Here is a 23,994-nt window from a genome sequence, read left to right as displayed (position 1 = left end):
ATGCCCCGTTATCACTGAGGGTTTTTTTTTTTAAGGATCTGTTTGAACACGCAGGCTCTGAGCAGAGATTTCCTGGGCGGATAAAAGTACAAGAACAAAAAGCATCATGAGGCTGCTTCACTGCGGAGGCTGCATTAGCTTATCTCCTCTTGGAATGGGAAGTGCTTCTGAGGACAGGCAGAGCTGCCTCTGGACTGCAGCTGCTTGGCCCATGAGCCTGCCCTGATGCTTTTGGGAGCTGGAAAAGCAAGGATGTGATCCAGGGTGGTGCTGAGCCCACTCCATGCTGCAGGAACAGCGCCGCTTTCCTCTTGTGTCTTTGGAAAAGCCATGTGCTCTCAGGTGATGGTCCCTGGGAGGTGCCCAAGGAGCCACAGCCAGAGCCTGAGAGGCCTGAAGTGCACTGGGGTTCCGCAGGGAGCGAATGGGACCAGCTCCAATAGGGATTGGAGGGACCAGGGTGCAAGCAGAGCTGGAGGGGCAGGGTTTATGGAGCTTCCCAGGTGATTAATTAATTGTAAGGACAACTCTTTTGTAGTAGCCAAGCCCCAAGCCTGGGTTGTTTCGGGGGCTCTGGGCACAGGCATCTTCTATTCGAGGCTGCCTTTGCCTGCACGTGCCTCCCAATACCAGTGGCCATGACCAGAGGGGATCAGCTTGCCATGCTTTGTCAGAAGCACTGCAAAGAAGGAGGAATTAAGTCTGTGGAGTCATCAGTAGGTGTTGAGAAAAGCACTTCCCTTCCTGTACCTGCAAACCCCTGAGCTCCGGAGCTGCCCTGGGCCCTCATGGGTCACTGCCAGGTGATTGAGCTGGTTCCCCAGTTCCAGATACTCCATTTTGCCCTCCTCCCATGTGGCAGTGATTTTTTGTGTCAGTGTTGCCCAGCTGGAAGCACAGAGGGGTCTCCAGAGATGCTGCCTGTAGTTAGAAAGCTGAAGAAACTGGAGCACTGCTCTGGCACGGGGCAGCCACCGAGCTCCTCGGCTGCTGTGCTGAGCCTTTTCATCCCACAGCACCAAGAGGGGCTGAGGAAAGACTCTACCTGCAAACCCAGGAGCATTTCCAAGGCTTAGGCTCTTAGTAGTTTTGTGTGAGCTTAGCCAGTGCTTCTTAACAGGCTTTTCTCCCCTATTGGTAATTGCCTCCTTCCTCCTGCTGTGGCATCTAGTAATTACATCAAGCACAGCAGAGCTTGTGGCCTGGGCCCTGGATGTGTCTGTGTGGCTTCTTTTTGTGCTAAAGAATCCAGAGCTTGGTTCTCCTGCCTTTTCTTTAAATAGAAGCTTAGCCCTGATGCTTAACCTGACCTTGTTTTTTTTTTTTTTTTGGTAAATGGAGCACAGCAGGCAGCCATTCGGGTATTGGCAGAGGGGTTTGGGAAAGCACTTCAGTCAGAAGACATTTGATTTCTAGAACCCTTAGATTTCATGTATTGGGGTGAGTAAATTGTTAATGATTGTGGGTTTCTCTACACTCCTCCCCCCAAAAACATGTGCTAAGGCTAGGAGCTAAACCAGAAAAACATCAAGCAGCTTCCCCAGGCTGCCCTGCTGGGATGGATCCCATCTCAAACCAGAATCACCTCGTGCCTTTCCATGCTGCTGGAAGTCTCCTTTTATGTCTTTGAGCTGCTGTTCCTGGGGACTCACTCATATGGACAGTCAGGATCATCAAAGTGCTCTGAAATCAGCAGGAGCAGCCCCTGGGCCCCAGGCAGTGGTTTTGCACTCAGGCTGCTGGACCGGGCTGGTGTCAGGGTGGTGGGAAGGGGCAGTGTGCCCCTGCCCTGTGGGAAGGGTGATCCCAAGGGAAGCATCACAGAGCGAGTGTCCTGCAGCCACAGAGGTGGGGCTCAGGATCCATCCTTCCCCACTTCCCCTTCCATAAAGTGGGAAGGCCCTTGCAGTGGGATCAGGGATAAAATCAGCGGTTCAGGGGTGCTGAGAAAGCACCAAGGGAGCACAGAGTGCAGTTCCACAGGGAGCAGAGCTGCAGGAGGCAGGGAAGGCATCCAGGCAGCCCAGCAGTGGTAATCCAGCCATTCCTCCCATCATTCCTGTCAGCTATTCCAAATGCTTTTGCCCTGCAGCAGCAGAGGAATGCTGGAGGAAGAGTCTGCTGAGTTTCATCCCTGCCAGCTGCTTTCCTCCCTCCTCACTCCTGCAGCTGAACTGCATCAATCTCCTGTCTCTGCACTTCTGGTGGAGTGGGACAAAACAAAATGCTGCTCTGTTCAACCCTGTCAGTGCAGAGCAGACCTGGAGCTGGAAATGGAAATGAGTTCAACTTCTCCCAGCCTGTCATCTCAGAATTTAGGAACTGCCAGAAACCAACCCCTGAAGTAGCAGTGGAAGAGTCTGAAAACCTGCTTTCCCTGGAAGGACCAGACCGGGATGAGGTTCAGTGGAAAACCAGTGCTCATAGCTCAACTCTAGGAATATTTGGTGCTCCTGGGATGGGGATTGTAGGGCAGGGAGGAGAAGCTGCCAAGAGCCCGGGAGTTCCAACCTCCTCCCTGTGGATTATCCACCACCTCCCCTCTGCCCTGTGCTTTTGCTGAAGGACTTCCTGCTCACACACTGCATTTTGTTACTAATCCACTGACCTGCTGCAGCACTTAAAGTGATGAAGTGGATGCAGAATTCTACCTCTGTCCCTTGTTTCCAAGGCAACCATCCTCCCTTCCCTCTCTACAAGTGTCACACTTAATTTGTTCAGGCGCAGATCCGATTGCAGGAGTTCATAGCACGAGAGGGGAGGCACTTCCACTTTTTGTTAGTGGAGGTGCAAATTAACCTGCAGGCTGGGGTCTCCTCCTGCCCTCCTGGAGCTGCTGTGCTCCCTTCCCCAGCTCCTGTGGGCTTTGGAGTGTGGCTCTGGGATGCTGTGCTGTTTAAACCTGGGTACCAAACCCCTTGGAAATCTGTGTGGTGCTGCCGAGGGCTCCTTTGCAGGGGCTGACTGTGCTCCTGGGCTGTGTTTGAGCGAGGGAGAGGGGCTTCTCTGAGCCTCTGCTGCTGCCTGTGCACTTGTGGGCTTTCCCCATCCCTTCTCTGTAGTGCCAGACAGTGATCTCCCCTCAGCAGGACACAAAGAAGGATTCCTCTTCCTTCCTGGGGCACCTGGCTCAATTTTCCTGCCCTCTCACAGTACACGGAAGGGATCTTTCCTTCTTTTACCCTCATTCAGCAAATCAGTTTTGTAACACGATGTGTTAAAGGAGTGAATCTCCAGAACCTTTTGCAGGAGTCTGAACCATCCCTGCTACCTTTGGTCCTACCACCAGCTGGGAGAAGCTGCTGTTTTCATACTTTTGTTTGTTCTGAGCGTGACTGAAGAGCTTGGACATCTCTTGATCCACCAAGGGCTGGAGCAGTGATTGCAGGAACACTGCTCTGTGTGTGTGTGTGTGTTGCCTTTCCCTGGGACATTGTGTGCCTTCCACAATTGCCTGTGAGGGAGCTGAGCTAAACTGGAACCCTGTTCATTGCTGCTTGTGGTGACAGTGACCTTCCAGGGAGCTCGAGGCCCTTACATGGCATCCCAGGAGGTGGAGAATTGCTCATCCTGACCCTGGCTGGCAGGGCAGGGATCTGCAGCTTGGCATCTGCTCTCAGAGAAAACCATCCCTGTGCAAACCAAGCCAACTGCAATGTTTGTGACCCAAATGGGAAGTGAATAGCTGGGAGTGTTGGAAAGCTGCAGCTGTGCTTACAAGATTCTTATTTTAACCTTGCTTATACCAGGACTTGAAAAGAGCACAGGGAGGACTTGTGATACGAGATCTGAGCTTGGGAGCTGCAAACCAAATGGGCTCATTAAGCACTGGGCAACCCAGATTCCTCTTTTCCTTCAGTCCTTGACCCTTGCTGTCTTATCTCCCTGTGGCTGACAGCAGCTGTCTGGCCACTTCTGCCTGGCAGGATCACAATTAACGCTTGTGCTGCTGCTGCTGGGGGTTCTGAGCTTTGCAGGCTCCTCAATGAGCTTGTGGAATAGGAAGAAATAATCCCTTACTACTGCTGCCTTCACTCTGAAGCGTTTCTAAGCCACTCCCAGCCCTTTGAAACATAGACCAGAGAGGAATCTGCCTCTTGTAGAGGGATGCTCTGCACAAGTAGCACTTCTGAGATCCAAAATTTTTTCTTCTCCCTCAAGGTTAAAGCAGCTGCCACAAGCACCAGGTAACTGTGTGTGTGCCAGTGCAGTTGGCTCAGAAAACATCCCTGAAACTGGGAATAACTGGTGGAACAGGGCACTCAGTGGCAGGGCTCTGACCCAGCCCGTGTTTTGGGTGGTGGTGAGGGCAGGGTTGAGGAGAGGCTTTATCTCATGGCCATCACTGACCAGGAGGTGCTGCTTTCTGGCTCAGGCAGTGGCTTCCTGAGGCAGTTGAGCGTGTTCCAAAAGCCAGTGGTCCTCAGCTGAAGAGCAAATCTTCAGTGACAAACTCCAGCACCAGCACAGAAAGCAAAATGTTTGTCCCTGCTGGAAAATCCTTGCCAGGAAATACTCCACTACTCCATACAGAATTGCTCAAGGCTCCTTCCAAGAGGTCTTTGATTTTTCTTAGAACTTCAATGGATTTCTCTTTTCACTCTCTATCCTCATTACCATATATGCATATGCAAGTGTTTGAAATCACCTCCCAGAGGATGGAAGCATAATGACTGGAGTACAGTGATTCAGGTTTCTGCTGCTAATAAAAACCTATTTTTACTCTCCTGGTAAGTAGGACAGGAGGGAAGAGTGAGGCAGAGCTGAAATACAGCAAAATAAAAACACCAATTGCCATAGACTTCCAGGCTTTTTCCCTTTAAAATTCTCCTTTCAACAGCCATCACTCTGATCTCATTTGTCCTGCATATTCCCTTCTCCCGAGGTCTCTGGTGTGGAGTTTGGATCCCTCAAGCCCTGGTGCCCCTGGCAAACTCAACTGGTTGCTGGTGGTTCCTCTGCCCCTGTGCTGCTGATCCTGCCAGGCTGGACCAGCCCGGGCTGGGTTTGCTGTCTTGGCAGTTGTTTCCTCAATGAACACAGTCTCCAAGGAGGAGAAATGGACTGATCCCATTAGGAGAGTGGTGTGCCATGCGTGTCACCGAGGAAGCCATCCATGGGATCTGGGAAGGGCCCTGGGCCAGAATCGAGTTACACTGGTCCAGCAGCTGGGATGGGCTTTGCTTAACTCCTGTAGTGCCCCTTCAGGGACTGGAGGTGACAACTGCCAGATGAGATCTGGAGCAGTTCTTGTCCCTCTCCCCAAACAATACCTTCCTCCCTGCAGTCAAGGGGCTGCAAAACTCCATGGCTGCAGAGAAAACAGTTTAAAGATGCTAATGGTGAAGCAGTTTCTGGGTGAGAATTCACCCCTCCCTTGAATCCTGCCTGATTTGTCCCTGTAGCTGCATTTCCATTTGTTTATCTCCTCACTCCTCGCTTTTCCTGATAGTTTTGTTAGAATCCCACTTTTTTTTTAGGCCGGCTGTCAAAGCAGTGTAAGAGTAGAACAAAATGATAATTACAGCTCTGCGCAGGAGGTGCCTTCAGCCTTCCTTCCTGAAAGGAATTTGGAACTGGGGTGATAAAAACCAGATGGCTCAGGTTGGTGAGAGTTCTTGGGCTGGCTCAGGCCCTCCTCCGTGGTTGGAGGCCAGGAGTTAAGGGATGCCAACTGCAGGGTGAGAAGCATTTGTGTCCCATCAGCCTCACGTGGGCTGGAAAGTTGTGTTAGAGGTACCTGAGTCTGGAGGAACTTCTGCTCCCACCCACATTTAGGGGGTCATTGGGAGTGTGGAGGCTCCAGCAGCCTCCCAGGAAACTTTGGGTGCCCACATGCAGCACTGGGAGATGTCCCAGACAGTCTGGAGTCAGAGCTCTGCTATGGGAGTAGGATGAAAACCTAAAGAGGTTTATCCCATCTGGCTCTGGGATGCTGCTGGAAGCAGCCTGCTGGATTCCTGATCTGATTAAGAACAGCTTTCAGAGACGATATCCTTTCCTGGCCAGATGGCAGCACAGGGTTTGGTGGTGATAGGAGTCCCTTGAGACAGGGGGGGATAAAAAGATAAAGTAGAAGCATTTCTGCTGTGGCCTTGGTGCAAACTGGCTTTTAGAGGAAACTGCTGCAGTAACTGCCCCTCTCCTCAGGCTGGGATCCTGCAAACTTCTGTCTGTTGGGCTGGATCAGCCTCAGCTTCGGGATAGGGGAAGTTCCTTCTGTCCTGCTTGCTTGGATAATAAAACCCAGGAGCTCTGGCAGCTCTGCTGATGTGCTTTGACTTACAGGTAGTTTGGGCTGGAGTTGGTGATGCAGAGAATGATCCTGAGCTTCCCTCTGCCCCTGTCCCTCTGTTCCTGTCCTATTCCCAGTGTGTCCTTCAGCACACCCCAATCCTAACACCTTGGCCAGCCCTTTTGTTTTCTCCTGACCTGGCACGGGTGGAACTCCCAGCTCGGAATATTCGAGGTGGGCTGGGGCCATCCTCACTGGAGGACTCCTGCCTGCCTCGTGCACTGACCCAGCTCTGCCCTTGGGCTCTCTGCAGCTGGTTTAGGAAGAAACACGCTCAGGCAGAGGCGCTGGTGCCCATCCCTCCCAGCCCCGAGACAAAGGACAGGTGGAGGAGCATGACGGCGGTGCCTTACCTGGAAGATCTGCATGGCTACAATGAGGAAGAGGATGATGACTTGTACGTCATTGAAGATGATATCATCTACACTCAGGACTTCACAGTACCAGGTAGGGGAGAAGTTGGTTGTGGGGGATTTTTTGTGTTTAAAGCTTTTTTTTAGGAAAGGCCTCGAGGTCTGAATAATCCTTTCAGCAGAGGAGATTCTTGGCTGTAGAATGGTGTGAGTGAGCCACGATGCTCCAGATTCCTCAGTCCTTGATTTGATCAACCAGGATGCCCATCCCAGTGTTACCCCTGTGCCAGCTTCTTCCCATCTCCCAGGAGCAGCTGCTGCTGGACTCTGCCGTTAATTCTTTGGGCCAGTTTTGCTAGAATGAGTTATTGGTGAGCTGAGCCCTGAAATGACTCTGCCTTCAGGGTATGTGGCACACCTGGGGGATCCCCTGCATGCTGGGAGACTGCTCCCAGCCTGGTCCTTGCCTTCCTCAGCTCTATGTCCACCCCAGCCTGGCCACTGCCAGTGCTTCCCAGCTCCATGTCCATCCCATGCTGGCAGGAGTCTGAGGTTAAGGATCACACTGGGAGCACTGACACCAGGAATTTCACCCTCCTCATACAAACAGCAGCGTTTAAACCCAAATCAGAGCTGTCATGGCAGATGACAGGCAGATTACTGGAAGATCTTCCATGTTCTCTATGTAACTTGTGCTGTTTCAGAGGGATTAGAGACCTAAAGGATGAGAGGGGCTGGTGAGGTGGGATGTGCAGTGTTTGTGGTGGGCAGGAATCCCCTCAACACTGGGAACACACTCGTGGGAGGAGCAGGGTGAGGAGGGTCCCAGCACAGACCCTCGGTGGGTTTGTGAGGCATGGCAGAGCTGGGGGCAGCTGCAGAGGGAATAAATGTGAATTTTCCCACCAAAGTCTTCCTGCAGCATCCCTTTGAACCTGCCCAGTGCTGCGTTTCTAGCAGTGATCCCATATTAAAATATAAATTAAAAGCCCCCGTGTACATGGGGGATCCGTTCAGCTGTGGCTCTGCTGGGCAGCCAGAGCAGGAGTGTGAGTGACTCATGGGTGGGGGTGGCTGTTGGCTTTGAGGGGGGGGAAGAGGAAACCTCATTAAATCCTCTGTTCTTCAGAGGAAGAAGGGGCTTTGAGGAAGTGCTTTCATTTTTAAAGGGTTATTTAAAGATTCATGCAGCTCTGTGGGGAGATGTAAATGTTCCAAGCCCTTGGTTCAATCGGTGTTAAACATCCCATCCAGGGAAGAGCTGGGAGAGGATGGCTGTGGCCTGGAGGCAGAATCCTCTCCCCACTCTTGTGCAGTGAAGGGATGTGGTCATCCTGGTCTTGCTTGGTGCTTTTGTGCTGCCTCAGGTCTAGAGGCTGAGCTCTGCTCTTTCCTGTCCAACATTAACCCCTCCTGTGCTGCAGCCCCATCCTGCAGCACCTGCTCCTGGCTTTTTCAGTCTGAGGCTGGAAAATACAGCCAGGACTGGAGCTTCTGAGCCAAGCCTGGTGCTCAGGAAGCTGCATTCCTGGCTGCTCATGGTGCCTGTGTGCTCAGTCTGACAAACAGCGATTCAAAGGCTCTTTGCGGTGTTATTTTGAAACCTTTTTTGGTGCCTGAATGAGCTGGATGCGGAGCCATTAAGAATGTGAGGGGTGGCAGAGATGAGCAGGGATGAGCAGCCACGTTCCTGGTTCCTCTCTCAGCTCTCCCTTTATTTATATTATTTTTAGCCCTGCTGGTGGTGAGGGTGAGGTGGGCAGGAGCTGCTGGGGCAGACGCAGCGCTGGGTCAGCGGTTCCGCGGGGGCAGCAGTTGCCAAGACTCCAGCCCGTGCAGAATTTTTATTTTCATTAATTTGAACGTCAGCAACTGTCATTGGTGAAGGAGGTAAAATTAGCTCACGATTCACCTCCCTCCTTGATATCCATAATAGACTCCCGGGACTGTGCTTTTGAAGCAGGGAAGGAGGGGAGGAGGGAAGAGTCACACAAAAGACAAGTGAGCTGTTTGGATAGATTCTTTTTCCCTCCCCAGTCAGAAATGTTAATTGACTTGGCCCGAGTTCAGCCGAGGGAGGGGAAGGAGAAGTGCTCGGCTTTGCTCTGAATGAGGTTGTTTGAGGCTCTGCAGTTGTGCTGGTGGGATGGAGGGATGGCATGCAAAACCTGGAGCTCTGGGGTGCTGCAGCCAGGCCGTGCTGGGCTGGGGCTGTGGCCTGACCCTTGGGAGCCCCATGCTTGGAGGCTCTGGGGCCCGTGTGTCTCTTCTAGAGCTCAAGAACTCCCTGAGCCCTTTCCAGCCATCATCCCTCCAGAGGGGTCAGGCACTGGAGGAACCCATAAGCAGGGCCATGAGCTTTGTGCTCCTGAGCCTGCTGCTGTGCCAGTCACTGCCGGAGTGCCAGAGGCCCTGGCACATGCCCTGGGGGGCCCAGAGCACCCCCATCACTGCAATCCCTCGTGGTGAGCTGGGCTGGGCCAGGAGCTGTGCTGCTCTGGAGTACCAGGCTGGGCACTGCAGGTGCCAGCAGCTCCAGCAGTGCCAGCGTTGGGTGCCAGGAACCAGGAGCTGTCCCTGGTCACTCGGTCCCTGTCTGTCCTCATGGCAGGAGCGCTCAGGTAAGCAGCTCCAAGCCAGTGACTGGGAGCTGTGGCAGCACTGGGAGGGACACGGCGGGGAGATCCTGGAGGAAATCGATTGATGTGTAAGCCAGGATACACCCACCCCTCCCTCCCCATCTCTGGCACTGGCCAGGGGTGATGTGGCAAGGCACGGGGGTCCGAGGTGGGACCCTGCTGTGCTCCCCCAGAGGAGAAGCAGCTGTCCCAGCAGCCCTGAGTGTCCCCCCCAGCTCCCAGCAGTGGGGTGATGGTTGGCGCAAGCAGAGCTGACGTCCCGCCCGGCCTTGGCAGAGAAAGGATTGAGCATCCTTTAAAGAAAATTATACATAATCGTCTTACAGCCTTTGCTTCCACTCAAACCTCTGAGTCATAACTGAAGGGCCCTGGAGCGTGACGTTCCTGCTGGAAGGAAATTGCCTCGGCTGGATCCGGTGGGGGGGAGCCAGGGGCCTGAGGAAGCCCCTCCTCAGCCTGTGCTGGGCTGGGGGCTGCACCCTGTTCCCAGTGGGAGCACCCCGGGATGCAGCCACATCCCTCTGTCGCTCCCCGAGTGAGGGGATGTGACCCAAGCCCCGGCTGTGGCAGCAGGAGATGCCTCTGGAAATGGCTCTTCACCTGCTCTGCTGAGTCACAAGGAGCTGAGGAGGGAGAAGAGCTGATGACACCCCTGGGGTGTTCCCTCAGGGGACAGTGACACAGCTGAACCCCAGCCCTGCCAGGAGAGGCTGTGCTGCCCCGTTCTGCAAACACACCCAGCCCCTGGCTACCCCCAAGTTGGTACCTGGGGCTGGGACCCGCAGAGAAGGCAGGAGGAACGGGGGCGACCTCATCCACTGCTGCCCCTCTGCTCCCCAGAGCAGCTGGGCTGCTGCCTGAGCTCTGGGGCAGGGCACACAGTCTGGGGAGGAGGGGACAGTGTGTCTGTGCTGGGGGAACGGGGCCCAAACCAGTCCTGGAGGGGGGCAGGGAGGGAGGTGCAGTCTCGGGCTCCCAGCCTTGCACATCCCGGCTCGGGGGTCCCTCTCCCGCGCTCCTCGCAGGCGCAGGAACGGGTCCGGATTTCCCGCAGGAGCAGGATCCATCCTGGGCCCCGGGAAGGGTCTGCTGCCACCCCCTGACCGTGGCCGTTCCCTTGCAGGACAGGTGCCTGAGGAGGAGGCCGGGCAGAACGGGCAGAGCCGCGGCAAGGGGCTGCCCAAGGCCGTGTGCATGAACGGGACGGAGCCGGGGCAGCTGAGCGCCAGGGCCAAGGGCGAGCGCCGGGCCAGCGCCTCCTCCAACCCCTCCCGCAAGGCCTGCTCTGCCAGCAGCAAGATCCGCAAGCTCTCCACCTGCAAGCAGCAGTGAGCTCTGCCCAGGTACTGCTGGGGCACGCCGGGCTCTGCCCGATGGAGCGGGGGGGACATCTGAGCCTGCCCCAGCCACGGGCAGGGGGAGGGAGCTGAGGGGTGTTTTGTAGTCTGGATCCTGAGCGTCCCTCTGCAGAGTTCCTGGGAGCCAGGGCTTGGATCTCCTGTGGAGCTGGGGGTGCAGAGCCCAGGGGAGACCCCTCCGTGCCCTGCTGTGCCCACCTGGCTCTGCTCTGGTCTGCCCTGTCGTGTGAGAGGTGCTGCAGTGATCTCTCTCCCCGCCTGGGCTGTGCCATGACACCCCCTTTCCCGGCACCAGGGCCCCTCTGCCCTGCTCCCAGCCTCACCACCTAGCTGGACTTGGGGAGCACAGAGGGAGGCCGAGCCCCAGGGTGTCCCCGTGGGACCTCAGGAGGTGGCCCTGTCACCGTGGCCAGTCCAATGCCATCCCCAAGCCACTTCCAGGGGAAGCTGAGCCCACTGCCTGCTTCCCCCCCTCCTTCCTGCTCCTTCCTCCCCAGCTCCCAGCCCTGTCCCCTCCTTCCCACCCCTCATTCATAACGGAGCCAGCAGTGACTCATGTTCAGCCTCATCCGCCCCCGGCCTCATGCTCGTCACGGCGCTGCTGGGGCTGAGCTCTGTTATCTCCTGGATCACGACCAGCTTTGTGGTGTGAAAAAAGCCCGAAATAAAAGCTGGATCCTCCCCCTGCAGCTGTCAGAGGCCCGTGGCAGCTCCATCTTTAATTCATGGGGGCAGTGAGTCACCTGCGGGGAGTCAGTGCAGCCTGGGATGGGGCTCCCCGGGACCTGCTGCTGCTCCTGTCCCTTCCTGCTCAGCTGAGGGCTGCCCGAGCCTGGCTGGGTCACTCCCCCCTTAGCCTAGAAACCTTTTGAAGGAAGGGAATGCTTCCCTGCTTGGCATAAATGACATTCCTTGGTGGTGTTTTCTCCTCAAGGGTTTTGCTTCGGGCAGGTCTGAGGGACCACATGCTGTGGGAGCCCCTAAAACCTTCCAGGGGCAGCACAGGGATCCTGAGCCCCTCGCTCCCATCCCAGGGTGCCAGAGGGAGTCCTGGGGCAGGGTGCAGGGCAGGAGCAGAGCCAGCACCCCAAACTGGGCAACCCCTACCATCCCTAACCACCTTCTCTCTGTTCTCCCCACAGTGTCCCTGGGCCCGGGCCAGCCTGTGTCCCCCTCCTTGCCCCAGCTCTGCCTCTCTCCTGGGACTGGACTGTGCTTGCAATCCAAAAGGAAACCAGAAGAAACCAACCAAGGAGCCCCCCTTCCCTCCCCGCACCCCCTGCTCCGGCCAGCGCCAGGACACAAAGCTGCAGCGGCCACACCTTCCCCATGGGACACCTGGAAGTTGAACTCTGCGGCTGCCAGGACGCTGCCCCCTTCCCCCCAATCACTCTTTGCCAATCAAGACACTGATTCTGTTTTTAATTTTGTGATGGGAAGGGTGGGATGAGGGGTTGGGGGGGGGTGGGACCCTCTCCCTCCCCCCTGCCAGGCCCCCTGGCCGTGTAGAGTCGTGCAAAGCCATTGCCGTGCACTTTATGTTTTAGACTACTGTTATATATTATATATTTTCCTCTCTTTTTTTCGTTTTATTTTTTGTTTGTTTGTTTTTTGTTTTTTGTTTATATTTGCGGTATATTTAGAGATTCCTACACATCGTGATGTGTTAAAATAAACCAGATGAGGAAAAAAAAAAAAAAAAAAAACAAAAAACAGGTATCAAAACAGAGCAGAACTCTATTACACCTGCATGCTGCACGGGGGCTCGGAAGGGAGCAGGGCCCAGGAAGGGCTCAGAGCTTGGGAGGAATCTGGGCTCCAAAGGGATCAGGGTGGTGGCAGCCACTTGGCTTTTTTTTCTGCTTTTTTTTTTTTTTTTTTTGCTTTTCTTCCCCCCCCTTTTTTTTTTCTTTTTTTTTTTCTTTTTTAAAGAAAAATAAAGTGAAAACAGCAGGTGGGTTTCATGTCCTTCCTCCTGCAGCAGGGTGTGACCAGCCCCTCTTCCTCCTTTTCCTTTTGGAAGGGCACAGCCCCCCTAGGCAAACCCTACACTTGTGGGGCAATGCCAGGCCCGGAGCCCCCCCTGCCCCCCACCCCCACAGAAGGCACCATCCCGGGGGGGGGCAGAAGGTAAGAAAAGAGCTCAGAGATGTCACGGTTGGTTTTGGTTTTTCTCCTTTGTTTATAGACTTAAAAACGCAGAGGTGATGGAGGGAGAGCTTTGGGCAGAGCCTGCACAGAGGGAAGGGGCAACCCGGCCTCTACTCGCATGCAATGGGGCTATGGGGGGGCCCTGCCTGTCCCCCCCCCGCTGCCGAGTCCCAGGTACCACAGCCGGGGCTGGGCTGGGGCATTTCTTTCTTTCTCTTTTTCACCCGTCCTTTGAAACACAAATAAAAACCCAATAAAAAGTGAACACCCCTCCCCGGCCCCCCCGCCCCGGAGCAGCAGCCGCCTCTGTAAAAATCAATAAATATCCTTGAGCCCCCACTGAGCTCCTGGGGGGCACTGGGGGTCACCCCCAGCACATGCTGGGGATGCCCCGCTCTGCTCTCACCCTGTACCCTGGGCCGGGGGGCAGCACCAGGGGCAGCACCGGGCACCCTCACCCCTCCGGGGGGTATTTTTGGGGTCCCCGGGGCCGATCCTTCCCCCCCAGCCCTTGGGCTGCCGCTCTGGGGACCCCCCAGGAGGAACTTGAGCCCCTCTGGAATCCCCCTGGCCCAAGCCCCCCGCTTCCAGTTTAGATCCCAGGCTCCCTGCAGATTTTGGAGGGGGGGAGGTTGGGGTTGAGGAGGTGACTGCCCCTCCCCAAATTACCCCCTGGCCAGGGTGGCACCACAGCGTCCCCCGCAGCGGGGACACCCAGCTCCGGCCCCTTCCTGGCGGGGACATTCCCGGCCGGATGAGAGGCTTATTGCTTGTAAAACCTCGGAGAGAGGGGAGAGCCAAGGTGCTGCGGGGGCTCAGCGGGGTGAGGGCTTCGGCCAAGTCCCTCAGCGCTGACCCCCGGCCAACGCTCGGCTTCTCCCCCAGCCCAGGCCCTCGCTCCCGGGAGCCGGGGGGCTCGGCCACCCCACGCTACCGGACCCCCGCGCTGAGGTGACAGCCAGGGGCCCCCACGCGCCCTCCTGGCCTGGGCCGGGACCCCCTTCCCGCACTGGGCACCCGGTGCCGGCAGCAGGAGGGGACGAAGCCCTGAACGCTGGTGGGGGCCGAGCCCCCCTGTGCCGGGGTCTCTCCCCTCGTGCGGGGCCTAGACCGAGCTGTGGTCGGGGGAGGCATCGCTGGCCGCCACGGCCACCGTGCGCTCGGGGGTCTCTCTCTCCGCCGCCTTCCTCAGGTGCCCGTAGAGCCGCTCCTCCAGGCCGCCGGCGATCTTGTCCATCAGCTCCGAGCCGGAGCCCAGCCCCAAGCACCTCCCGGGGCCGGGGCAGTCATCGTCCTCAGGGGGCTCAGAGCCGGCCTTGGGCTCGGGGGCTGCCTCTCCGGGCTCCTCCACGATCACCTGGATCTCGGGGTCGGGCAGCGCCGGGGCAGGGGGGACCCCATCGGACGCCTCTGCCGCCTCCTCGTCGCCGGCGCTGACGATGCGGGGCAGGGGGCTGTGGAACCGGGAGTCCAGGGGGTAGTTGGCGCTGTCGCCGCGGCGCAGGGGCGTCCGGTGCCGCTCCAGCGCCGGGTACCGCACGCCGGGGTCGCTGAACTGCTTGGTGTGCTGCCACTGCTTGCGCAGGTGGGTGCGGGAGCGGTGCTTCCCCCGCAGCGGGGACTCGTCGAACTGGGGGTCGTGGCGCACGAAGGCGTTGAACAGCGCGTCCGTCTTCTCGTCGATGCTGTAGTCCCGCCGGGGCAGCCCCTCCCGCCCCGGGAACATCTGCCCGTACGGGGACCAGGCCAGGGGGCTGTGGGGACGGAGGTGTCCCCCACCCGCCGCGCCCAGGGTCGCGCCGCCCCCCTCCTCCTCTTCCTCCTCTTCCTCCTCCTCCGGATCCCGGCCCTCGAAGCTCTCGAAGATGGTTCCTTTCCGCCCGGCGCTGGTGAAGCAAATGCGCTTCTCGGAGGCTGTCTGGTCCTTGGGGGGGCCCTCCTCGCCCCCCCGGCTGGGCGCCTCGATGGAGGCGTAGCCACTGTCCATCTGCAGCAGCTTGCGTGTGCCGGGCTCCGACTCCTCCGGCTTGGGCCGACCCCAGAACTTCTCCTCGGGGCCCTCGGGCTCATCCAGGGAAGGGGAGGGGCAGGGGGGCACGCCGCTGGCGGAGGAGACGCTGTCCCCGCCGTCGCTGCGCACCGAGTCCTGGTCGTTGCTGCGCTCGGAGGCCGCGTACAGCTCCAGCGAGGCGCGCAGGCTCCAGATGTCGTGGTAGGCGCTGGGCTGCTCGGGCACGCTGGACTCGCCGGGGCTGCCCGCGCCCCCCTCGCCTGGCTCTAGCCTGCGGGCAGCACCCCGGGGTCACGTCAGGGACAGACCCCGCAGGCAGCGGGCAGGGATGTGCCGGCCCGGCCCCCGCGGGCTCCGCAGCAGCGCCACGGTGCCACCCGCTCCTCCATGCTGTTGCCACCACCGTGCCCCAACCCAACCTCCCCCTCACCGGCCCCCCCCAGACCCCTCACCCCAGAGCCGCATGCCCCACCAGAGCCGCAGAGGTGGGAGCCCCGCATGCCCAGGGCAGCGCGGGGTCCTCGGCGCCTTCCCGGTGCCCGGCTCACCCATCCCCGTCCCCTCTTATCTACTGAAAAATACCTGCCGAGAGAGGGTGGGGGGCTGGCGGGGGAGGGCAGGAAGGGGCCCCCCGCAGGGTGGAAGGACACGTCGTCCGTGTGGGCAATGTACTGGATGATGTCGGTCTGATGGGGGTCCCGGTCCTCCTGGTCCATGCTCTCGCTGGCCGCCCGCTGCCTCTGAAACTGCCGACGCTTGGGGGATCCTGGGGGGCGCAGGGCAGGGCTGGGGGGACAACCCAAGCGGCACCAGCAGCCCCCCACCCACACATGTCCACCCACCCTGCCCAGCCCGGCGGGGCCCCCGCTGACCCCCACCTCTGGTGTCCAGGCTGGACGCCCGCTGGGTGCTCTCCAGCTTCCACTTCTTGATCCTGAAGTAGGGGCTGGCCCCGTCCAGGCTGGCGTGGCGACGCAGGCGGGTGAAGAACTGCAGGACGGTCCCCTGGGGGGGGGTCGGGGGGGGCTCCCCGGGGCCGGCACCGCCTGCCCCCGCCGCCTTCCCGCTCCTGGGTGCTGCTGTGAACTGGGGGTATGGGGGGGCCGTGAGTGCCCGCTCGGAGCCGAGCATGCCTCCCCAGCCCCCCCGCATCCCACTCGGCTCCTTTGTCCGCTCCGCAGAGCCGGGCTGCAGCAGATGCACAAATGTCCCCCGGGGCAGGGACAAGGCGGGGGCGAGGGGGACAGAGCCTGTTTCTAGCTGGGTGCCCACGTCTCTTCCTGAGCCCTGGCACGGAGCGAGGGGGCAGGGACGGGATCTGGGGGAGCAGGGAGGGAGCAGGACAGGACCCTTGGGGCTGTGCAGGCTGGGAGCCCCTTCCCCTGCCCAGTCCCGGCCCCCCGCCCCAGCACTCACCGAAGGCCCCTCCCCGGAGTCGGAGGAGGCGGACGGGCTGGCCTCCGTGAAGCTGGTGTCCACGGTGGAGTTGTAGGTGTCCCCGGGCAGGGCAGAGCTGGGGCCCACGGCACGGCTGGGGAGCACTGGCCGGGGCAGGGCTCCCGCAGGGGGCTGCAAAGCAGAGCACACTCAGGGGGTCTGCACGAGGCTGGGGACAAGGAGGGAGGCCTGCACCCCAAGACCTCCTGTCTCTACTTCCAGCAATGCCCTGAGACTGGGCCCAGCGGTGCCTCCCCGGGGTGCTGCAGGACGCCTGGCCCCCGTGTCCCATCTGTCCCTTGGGCACTGAGGGCTCACCTGGAAGATGGCGAGGCCGGGCTTGGGCGGGGGCAGGCGGGGGGTCATGGCCAGGCTGTTCTCGCTGGACTCGCACTCGTGGATGGTGACAATCTTGAGGGCAGGCGGCGGGAGGTGCAGGTGAGTCAGGCGGGCGTTCTTCAGGTGGTGGAAGTCCCCCTCTGTCAGTGTGTACCTGTGGGACAGCTGGGTCAGGAGGGGCAGTCCCAAACCCCCCGTCCCCCCCTCAGCCCAGAGCTTCACCTCCTCCCCTTCTCCTGGGTCTTCTTGCCCTGGTCAAAGAGCGCGGCCTCGTTGAAGGAGACGCGCCGGGCAGTGGAGGAGCTGGAGGACAGGAACCGCTCGCTCTCCGCATCCCGGTAGCTGGAGGACGACAGGCACTCAGGGTCCTCCGCTTTGCCAGTGATATCTGCAGAGAAGGGGGTCAGCAACCCCACCGCGGTGTACCCCAGCTTCCCCCGCTGAGGCTTGGCAAACTTGTTGCACTCATGGCCTCAACGCCAGCCCGGAATTCCCTGCTCCCAGCTGCCAGTCCTGCTCCACAGCCAGGGATGGACAACGGAGGGCACAAGGGGTGTGTGGTGGTCACTGCTGCGGGGTCGGGGGCTGCACCTTGGGAGGGGAGGGCCCAGGAGCTGCCTCACCTCCCTCCCCAGAACTCGGGATGAGCACAGCACTCGGGTCACTCACCCTGCGCCTGCTGCGAGTCATCCAGGTAAGTGGTGTTGGTTTTCTCCGGGTCATCGCTGGCTCTGCGGGGGGAGGAGGGTCAGAGGTGCCCGGGCCAGTCCCCCCGACCCTCCGTGCGGCGCCACACACCCCGGGGACAGAGGCGTGGTCACCCCTCGCCCACCTGGAGTGCCGGCGGTCGGCCTCGCAGCAGCGGCGGCAGATGATCAGGATGCCCGAGAGCAGGACCAGGGTGCCCCCGATGAAGATGGAGAGCAGGGCGAGGAGCAGCACGTACCCATCCTGAGGGGACACCTCGCCGGGCACCGCCTGCCCGGGGCCGAGGGGCTGAGCCGGGGGGCTCCGGCCCACCCCAAAGCTGCCCCCGCCGCGCTGACGCCAGCGCTGCCCCCGGAGCCGCCGCGCCCCCCCCAGCCGCCACCCCCCGCCGCCCCCGGGCCCCGCCTGCACCACGGCAACGGCAACCGGGGAGGCTGAGCCGCCCGCGGCCCCCGCGCCGAGAGGGAGCGGGGACGGGCTTGGGGATGGGGACGGCGACAGGACCCCCAACCCTGCCCCACCGCGGGGGTCGGCGCTCGCTGCCCCTGCCCGGGGGAGAGGGGCTGGACCCCCAGCAAGCAGAGCATCCCAGCAGCGCGCAGGGCACTGAGAACTGTCACCCACTCCCAGGGCAGAGCAGGGGGTGACAGCGGCGCTGCTGCCGTCCCCGCCCGAGCGAAGACGCCAGCCCCACGGCAGCCACGAGAAGCCACAGCTCCGAGCATGCATCCCCCTCCCGCGGGACCCCGGGGCTGGCGGCTCGGGGAGCGGCGCCGGAGACAGGCAGGGCAGGCAGGGACAGGCAGGACTCACCGTGGCGCTCTCGGTCGCGTTGTCCCAGGGTGTTGGGTCATCGCTCATGGTCTGTCCCGGCCCGAGCGTGTCCTGGGGCGGGGGGAGACAGAGGGAGGCACCGGCCGGGACGGCGGGGCCGGGCCGGGGGCGGCGGCGGCGGCTCCTGCCCGGCCCCTGCCCGGCACCGCGGTGCGGAGCTGCCGGGAGGGACCGGGAGGGAGGGACCGGGATGGAGAGATGGAGGGAGGGACCGGGATGGAGGGATGAAGGGAGGGTGTGCTCAGGGGAAGGATGAAGGGATGGAGGGTGTGGTCAGGAGCGAAGCAGGGATGGACGGATGGAGGGATGGGGAGGAGAGGGCAGAACCGCTGCCCCTCCCCAGGGAGTCCCTCACCCCCTCCGGGCACAGCCACCCCCCGGACTCGCGTGGGCACAACCCCCGGCCCCGCGAAGAGCGGCCACGGTCCCCACGCCCGGCTGGGGCCGGAGCCCCCAAACGGTGGCTAGCGCCGGTGGCCAGAGCTGGCCGGGGGGGGTGAAATCCCTGCCCCAGGTCCGGGGGGACACCGCGCTGCCGTCCCCGGGGGCCAAACGCAGCCCCAGCCCCGCCGCCGGGGGACCCCCTGCCCGCGGAAGCCCGGGGGGAGCCGCGCTGGGGGCTCCCGGCAGGGACGGGGGGCAGGTGGCCGCCCCACAGCTCGTGGCGTGGGTGTCGCCGGAGCGCCACGGGTGACGCTCGTGAGTCATCCCGAGAGCGGCTCCGTCACCGGGCTGTCCGCGCGGGGGGGGGACACCGAGGGGCCGGGGGGGCCGCGCCGAGCTCCTGAGGACCGAGAGCCGCCGGGGCTGGGGTCCCCCTCCCCTCCTCCGCGGCATCGGCCCCGCGGCCTTTGGGGACCCGGCGGGGACCTCATCGCCCTCCCGCGCGTCTGGCCCTTCCCGGGGGCTTCCGAGCTCCCGCTCCTGCTGCGAGGCCGCGTGTCCCCTCTGTGTGTCCCCTCCGTGTGTCCCCGGGCTGCTGAAGGGGCTGAGCCGGGGCTGGGTGGGCGATGCTGTGTCGGGGACCCCCGGAGCGGGCAGGGGTGGGCACTTGGAAGCCGCTCAAAATTAGGTCAGTGAAAAATGTGAATGGAGCCCGTGAAGGGGTGGGGACTGTCACTCGTGGGGACAGCGCAGGGGTGGCTGTGTCGCAGCTGGCAGTGAGGGACAGTGATGGCTGAGGGCAGCCCTGTCACAGGTCGGGGTATCAACCCCCTGGAGGGAGATCGGGGTCTTGGGGGCCTCCCGAGGCAGAGAACCCCCTGCCCACACCGGCCCTCGCGCCTCGCCAAGCTGCTGGGATGCAGCACGAGGTGAGGGGACCCACCCTGAGACCCCCGAGAAAGGGTAAGGGGGTGGGGAGGGGGGTCCCGCTTCCGACCGCATGGGGGGACCCCGGGCGAGGGGGCTGCGGCCCCGCGTGGGATGGGCGCCCCACGGGCGGGATCCCTGTGGGGCACCCGCAGGCCCGAGGCGGGGGGTGCGGGGGAACGGGGGGAGCGGGAAGAATGTCCCTCCTGTTCCCCATCATGGAGGAATCCCGTCTCCATGGTGACCCGACAGGAACAGGACGGCCATTGTCTGGAGGAGGGGGCCGGTCCCCGGGCTGTCCCCCCCGGGGGGGACACGGGGCGGGACCCGCGGTGGCCGCCAGTGCCCGGGGCGGGGGCTCGGGGTCGGGGGATCCCGGTGGTGCCGCGCCTCCGCACGTGGGAAGGGGTGCGGGGGGCGGGCCGGTGCTGCGCCCCACGCGTGTGTGCGACCCACGGGGTCCGGCAGCACCGGGGCTGGGCTGGGGACGCGGGGGGAACCCGCTCTGCCCCCTGAGACTGCAGCCCCGCGCCCCAGCCCGGTGACGGGGACGCAGTCAGGGATGTGGGGCGGGGATGGAGACAGGGATGCGGGATGCAGGCAGGGATGCGGGATGCAGGCAGGAACGTGGGGCAGGGATGGAGACAGGGATGTAGGATGGGCGACGAGGAATGCGAGCAGGGATGTGGGACGGGCAGGAATAAGGGATGCTGGCGGAGCTGGTGACAGGGCTGCCGACAGGGCTGGTGACAGCGAGGCAGGAGCCCCCGGGACCTCTACGCGCGGTGGGGCGTGATGGTCTCCCCTCGGCCGGGCCGGCTGCCTGTGTCGCGATAGGGGCTGTCGCGAGGCGGCGGAGCCAGACACTCACCTACAACCGAGACCGGGGCTCCATCGCCGCCGCTGCGCTCGGTGCGGCGGGGCGGCCCCGGGATTTATGAATGAACCGGAGCCGCCCCCGCGCGGCGCGGGCGTCACGTGGGGACAGGGGCTGCCCCAGCCCTGCCTGCACCAGCCCTGCCTGTACCCCCTGCTCCTCTGCCTGCCCCACCGTCCTGCCTGCGCCCCTTCCCGCACCTCAGCCTGCACCCCTGCTTTTATTCCTGCTTGCCCCAGCCCTGACTACAGCGCTGCCTGCTCCAGCCCTGACAGCACTCCTGCTTGCATCCCTGCCTGCACCACCCTTGCCTACACCAGCCCTGCCTCCACTGCTGCCCTCACAGCCGTCTGTGCCGGTCCTGCCCGCACCACCGCTCCCTGCATCCCTGCCTGCATCCCTGCCGGTACCCCTGCCTGTGCCACAGCCCTGCCTGCATCCCTGTCCCACCTCGCTGTGCCCAGCCCCGCCCCGAGCCCCCGAGCCGCCGGGGCACGGCCGGGCCGGGGCCGGGGGCGCGGCTGCCCCTCGCTGCGGAGGCGGAGCGGGCCCCCCGCCCGGCACCGCGGCACCCGGCGGGCGGGGGAGACTACAATTCCCATAAGGCCAGGCGGCGCGGCGTGCTTTTCCTCCGCCGGGCGGCGCGCGGGGTGCGTCGGGAGTTGTGGTCCGCTGCCGTCCCGGCCTGCCCCGCGCCGCCGCCGCTGCCGCCGCCGCCGCCATGGCCGCGATGTTCTGCGCCCGCCGCTTCCTCCGCCTCGCCCGCCCCTCGCTGCCGCTGCCCCCCACCCGCGGCTATGCCGATCCCGCCGGCGGCCCCGCTGCCATGGCCTTCACCTTCGCCTCACCCACACAGGTATGCCCGCCGCGGCCCCGGTCGCGGTGCCCCCGCCGCCGCCTCGCCCGGTGTCCCCTGAGGGCCCGGGGCGGGCGGGCCGCGGGCGGTGCTGCCGCCCCCGCGGGGCTGTTCGCTGCCGGGGGCTCTGCGGTTCCCGGGCACGGCCGGGCTGTCACGGGGCTGTCCCCGGGCTGACCTTGGCCCTGACCTCGGGCCTTGCCCGCCTGACCCGGGCGCTGCCGGGCCCGCCTGAGGCCGGTGCGGCGCTTCCAGAGCCGCTGTGCCTGCCGGGCCCGGCCCCGCCGCCGGTCCGCAGCGGGACACGGCCGGTCCGCCCCCGCCGGGCCCGGCCGGGGCTGTCCCCGGGGCAGGGCGCGGGCTGGCGCTGGGGACAGGGACAGCCCGGCAGCGTGGGCCGGAGCGGGGCCGGCAGCTCAGGGCTCCCCACGCTCTTCCCAGGCTGCTCCCGGCTGTGCCGGCGCCTCTCGCCCACTCCCGACTCTGTGTCTCCATGTGCCGCCTCCCCGCCGTGCCCCTGGAGCTGGGAACGCTTCCCCGCTGCCTTTGCCAGGACCTCTCCTCTGGAGCCCGGCTCCGCTCCCACCCCGTGCAGGTGCAGCCTGGCCTGGGCACACCTGGACGAGCTGAACCTGCCCGGAGCTGGGAGCTGGGCTGCTCCCTTGGGAAGGGCTCTTCCCTGGGCTCTCCATCCCCCCATCCCTGGTGACTGTGCCTTTCTGCCCTCTTCGTCCATGTAGGTGTTCTACAACGGTGCCAACGTGAAGCAGGTGGATGTGCCCACGCTGACCGGCTCCTTTGGCATCCTGGCGTCCCACGTCCCCACGCTCCAGGTGCTGCGGCCGGGCGTTGTCACAGTCCACGCTGAGGATGGGACGGCCACCAAGTACTTTGGTGAGCGAGGCAGGAGGAGCTGGGGAGGAAAGGTGTGCGTGGGGATGGTGTTCTTGGCGCTTTCACAAGGGAGGCTCTGCCCGTCCGGGTGTGGCCTGGTGCACTTCCAGGGATTTCTGCTTTCCCAGAGGTGCTGGAAGCTGATCTGGGAGCCGTGGGCTGGGGTCAGGTCTTGGTTCTGCTCAGGCTTTCTGGGACCATCCCCTGCTCCAGCTTGCCTTAGGGTGGGAGCGGAGTCCCTGAACGCTGGAACTGTGACAGGAGGGGGCTGAGGATTTGTTCTGGGAAGGGATGGTAGGGATGCCAGGGCTGAGCCCTCCGGCAGCCCTGGCTGAGCCACCCCACGTTGTGCCTCACAGTGAGCAGCGGCTCTGTCACTGTCCACGCCGACTCCACGGTGCAGGTGCTGGCAGAGGAGGCAGTGACCATGGACATGCTGGACCTGGCTGTGAGTACCCAGAGATTTCACCAGTCCTGGGCTCCTTCCCTTGGGGGAAATTGCTCCTCTTCTCTGCTCTGGGGTCCTTGTATTGGGAGCTTCCTGTGCCCAGAGCCCAGGGTTGTGTCTGCACCCCCACTGCATTTGGGATCGGAGGCTTGTGGCTCTTCCTTGGTGAGCTCTCTGGAGAGAGGGAGCTCTGCAGTCGTAAATCTCCACGCCATTCCCACCCCTTGGACAGACACTGACCTTGTCCTCACCTCCAGAACAGCTTCTCCCTGCTGATAAGGAGTCTGGGGCCAGCACAGCTGTGTCTGTAGCTCTGTGAGGCTCCCAAGTCAGGGGGGTCCTTGGCATCCATATGAAGGACCAGTGGCTGCAGGGGAGGGAGGGAGCGAAGGACAGTCCCCTCTCCTGCAGTGTCTCCCAGTGACACACATTCTCTGTGCCCTCGTGTCCAGACTGCAAAATCCAACCTGGAGAAAGCCGTGTCAGAGATGGCAGCAGCGTCTGATGAAGCTGCTAAAGCAGAAGCTCAGATTAAGGTAGAAGCTAACGAAGCCCTGGTAAAGGCTCTGGAGTAAATCCAGGTGAGGTTCCCCTGCAGCCTGGCTGAGCATCCAGACCTGCTCTAGGGCCTGCTGGGCTGGGTGAGGGGATCTGCCTGCTTTTGGGGAGCAGTGACCACAGCTGTCCCTTGTCAGGGTCAGGCCTCAGCTCTGGGGGGCTCATGGGGGTCCCCAACCTGGAGCTGACCTGGGGCTGCTAGGTGGCAGTGGGGCCTGGGGTTGGGCTGTGACACTCTGGGGTCCAGCCCAGCTGTGACACTGGAGTTCAGCCCTGACAAGGGTGGGGGGATAGTGCTGGGGCAGACTGGGAGCTGTGGTCACTGCTGGGGCCTCGCTGGTTCCCCAGGTCCCCAGTGGGTCTGGCCATATCTGGGGACAGCTTGGGGGCAGAGTGGGGCCCCACAGGGAGAGCAGCACATGATCTCTGCCACACACACTCCCACTAAAGACAACCAGCTTCAGTCTCAGGGGAGGTGAGGCCAGGCTCTTACCTCGTGGCCTCTTTTTGCTCTGCCCTGCACAGTCTGTGCCTCATCCCTTCCCTTCCCATGTGCTGGCAGCTGGGAATTGCAGCAGCGTGTGCTGTGCAGGGCTGTGAGTCACTGACAGCCTGCAATGGGCTCAGCCTGGAGCACAGGAGGGCACCAGCTCCTGCTCCCTCCTGATCTCTGATCCAGGTGCTCTTTGGTCCTGCTGGCTCGTGTTTACTCACAGCAGTGTCCAGCTGGAGTGGGGCCAAGCCCTGGGATTGGGATCCGAGCCCACTCCACACTAACCTGACCCCACTTGGTGTTTTGCAGGAATCCCACTGTGGATGCAGAACTCCCAGCCTGTCCCTGTTCTGCTCCCTGGCTGTACAGATGGAACAGGACAAATGGAGGTGGAGAAATGGTTCTGATCAATTAAAAGGAAATGTGACCCCC

At 62.1% G+C, this 23,994-nt stretch overlaps 3 protein-coding genes across 3 annotated transcripts in view; 2 read left to right on the top strand and 1 right to left on the bottom strand.

The window, feature by feature from the left end:
• STK11 (serine/threonine kinase 11) overlaps positions 1–12,346 on the top strand; it is a 32,017-nt gene extending 19,671 nt beyond the window's left edge. The window contains exons 8-10 of the mRNA XM_038163878.1: positions 6,549–6,742; positions 10,411–10,630; positions 11,788–12,346. Of these exons, the coding sequence (XP_038019806.1) occupies positions 6,549–6,742; positions 10,411–10,619 (403 nt within the window). The 3' untranslated portion in view covers positions 10,620–10,630; positions 11,788–12,346. The remainder of the gene's footprint in view (positions 1–6,548; positions 6,743–10,410; positions 10,631–11,787) is intronic.
• Positions 12,347–12,807: 461 nt separating this feature from the next.
• Positions 12,808–20,718, bottom strand: LOC119712562 (CACN subunit beta associated regulatory protein). The gene is made up of 10 exons (XM_038163936.1): positions 20,308–20,718; positions 18,105–18,176; positions 17,416–17,561; positions 17,253–17,314; positions 16,806–16,971; positions 16,563–16,737; positions 16,224–16,376; positions 15,686–15,893; positions 15,390–15,573; positions 12,808–15,078 (listed from the first exon to the last, which is right to left on the bottom strand). The coding sequence occupies exons 2-10, from the start codon at positions 18,150–18,152 to the stop codon at positions 13,902–13,904; spliced, it is 2,319 nt and encodes a 772-aa protein (XP_038019864.1). The 5' UTR covers positions 18,153–18,176; positions 20,308–20,718; the 3' UTR covers positions 12,808–13,901.
• A 273-nt stretch (positions 20,719–20,991) lies between these two features.
• Positions 20,992–23,994, top strand: ATP5F1D (ATP synthase F1 subunit delta). Its single transcript, XM_038163937.1, has 5 exons — positions 20,992–21,169; positions 21,910–22,063; positions 22,423–22,511; positions 22,964–23,092; positions 23,872–23,994. Exons 1-4 carry the CDS (start codon positions 21,035–21,037, stop codon positions 23,084–23,086), a joined length of 501 nt encoding a protein of 166 aa, XP_038019865.1. The 5' UTR covers positions 20,992–21,034; the 3' UTR covers positions 23,087–23,092; positions 23,872–23,994.

Source organism: Motacilla alba, chromosome 28 (genome assembly GCF_015832195.1).
Source record: "Motacilla alba alba isolate MOTALB_02 chromosome 28, Motacilla_alba_V1.0_pri, whole genome shotgun sequence".
NCBI classification, from domain to species: Eukaryota; Metazoa; Chordata; class Aves; order Passeriformes; family Motacillidae; genus Motacilla; species Motacilla alba.
The sequence above is the reverse complement of the archived record's forward strand: the minus strand, read 5'-3'. Positions and strand labels throughout refer to the sequence as shown.

Bases quoted from the DNA above. Each gene is read 5' to 3' on its own strand.
- ATP5F1D (XM_038163937.1), top strand. From the start codon at position 21,035: ATGGCCGCGATGTTCTGCGCCCGCCGCTTCCTCCGCCTCGCCCGCCCC. The intron at 21,170-21,909 runs GTATGCCCGCCG...TCGTCCATGTAG, and splicing joins CCTTCGCCTCACCCACACAG to GTGTTCTACAACGGTGCCAA. The intron at 22,064-22,422 runs GTGAGCGAGGCA...TGTGCCTCACAG, and splicing joins GACGGCCACCAAGTACTTTG to TGAGCAGCGGCTCTGTCACT.
- LOC119712562 (XM_038163936.1), bottom strand. From the start codon at position 18,152: ATGAGCGATGACCCAACACCCTGGGACAACGCGACCGAGAGCGCCACG. The intron at 16,377-16,562 runs GTGAGCCCTCAG...TCTGCTTTGCAG, and splicing joins CCGGCCTCGCCATCTTCCAG to CCCCCTGCGGGAGCCCTGCC. The intron at 15,574-15,685 runs GTGGGGGTCAGC...TGCGCCCCCCAG, and splicing joins GTCCAGCCTGGACACCAGAG to GATCCCCCAAGCGTCGGCAG.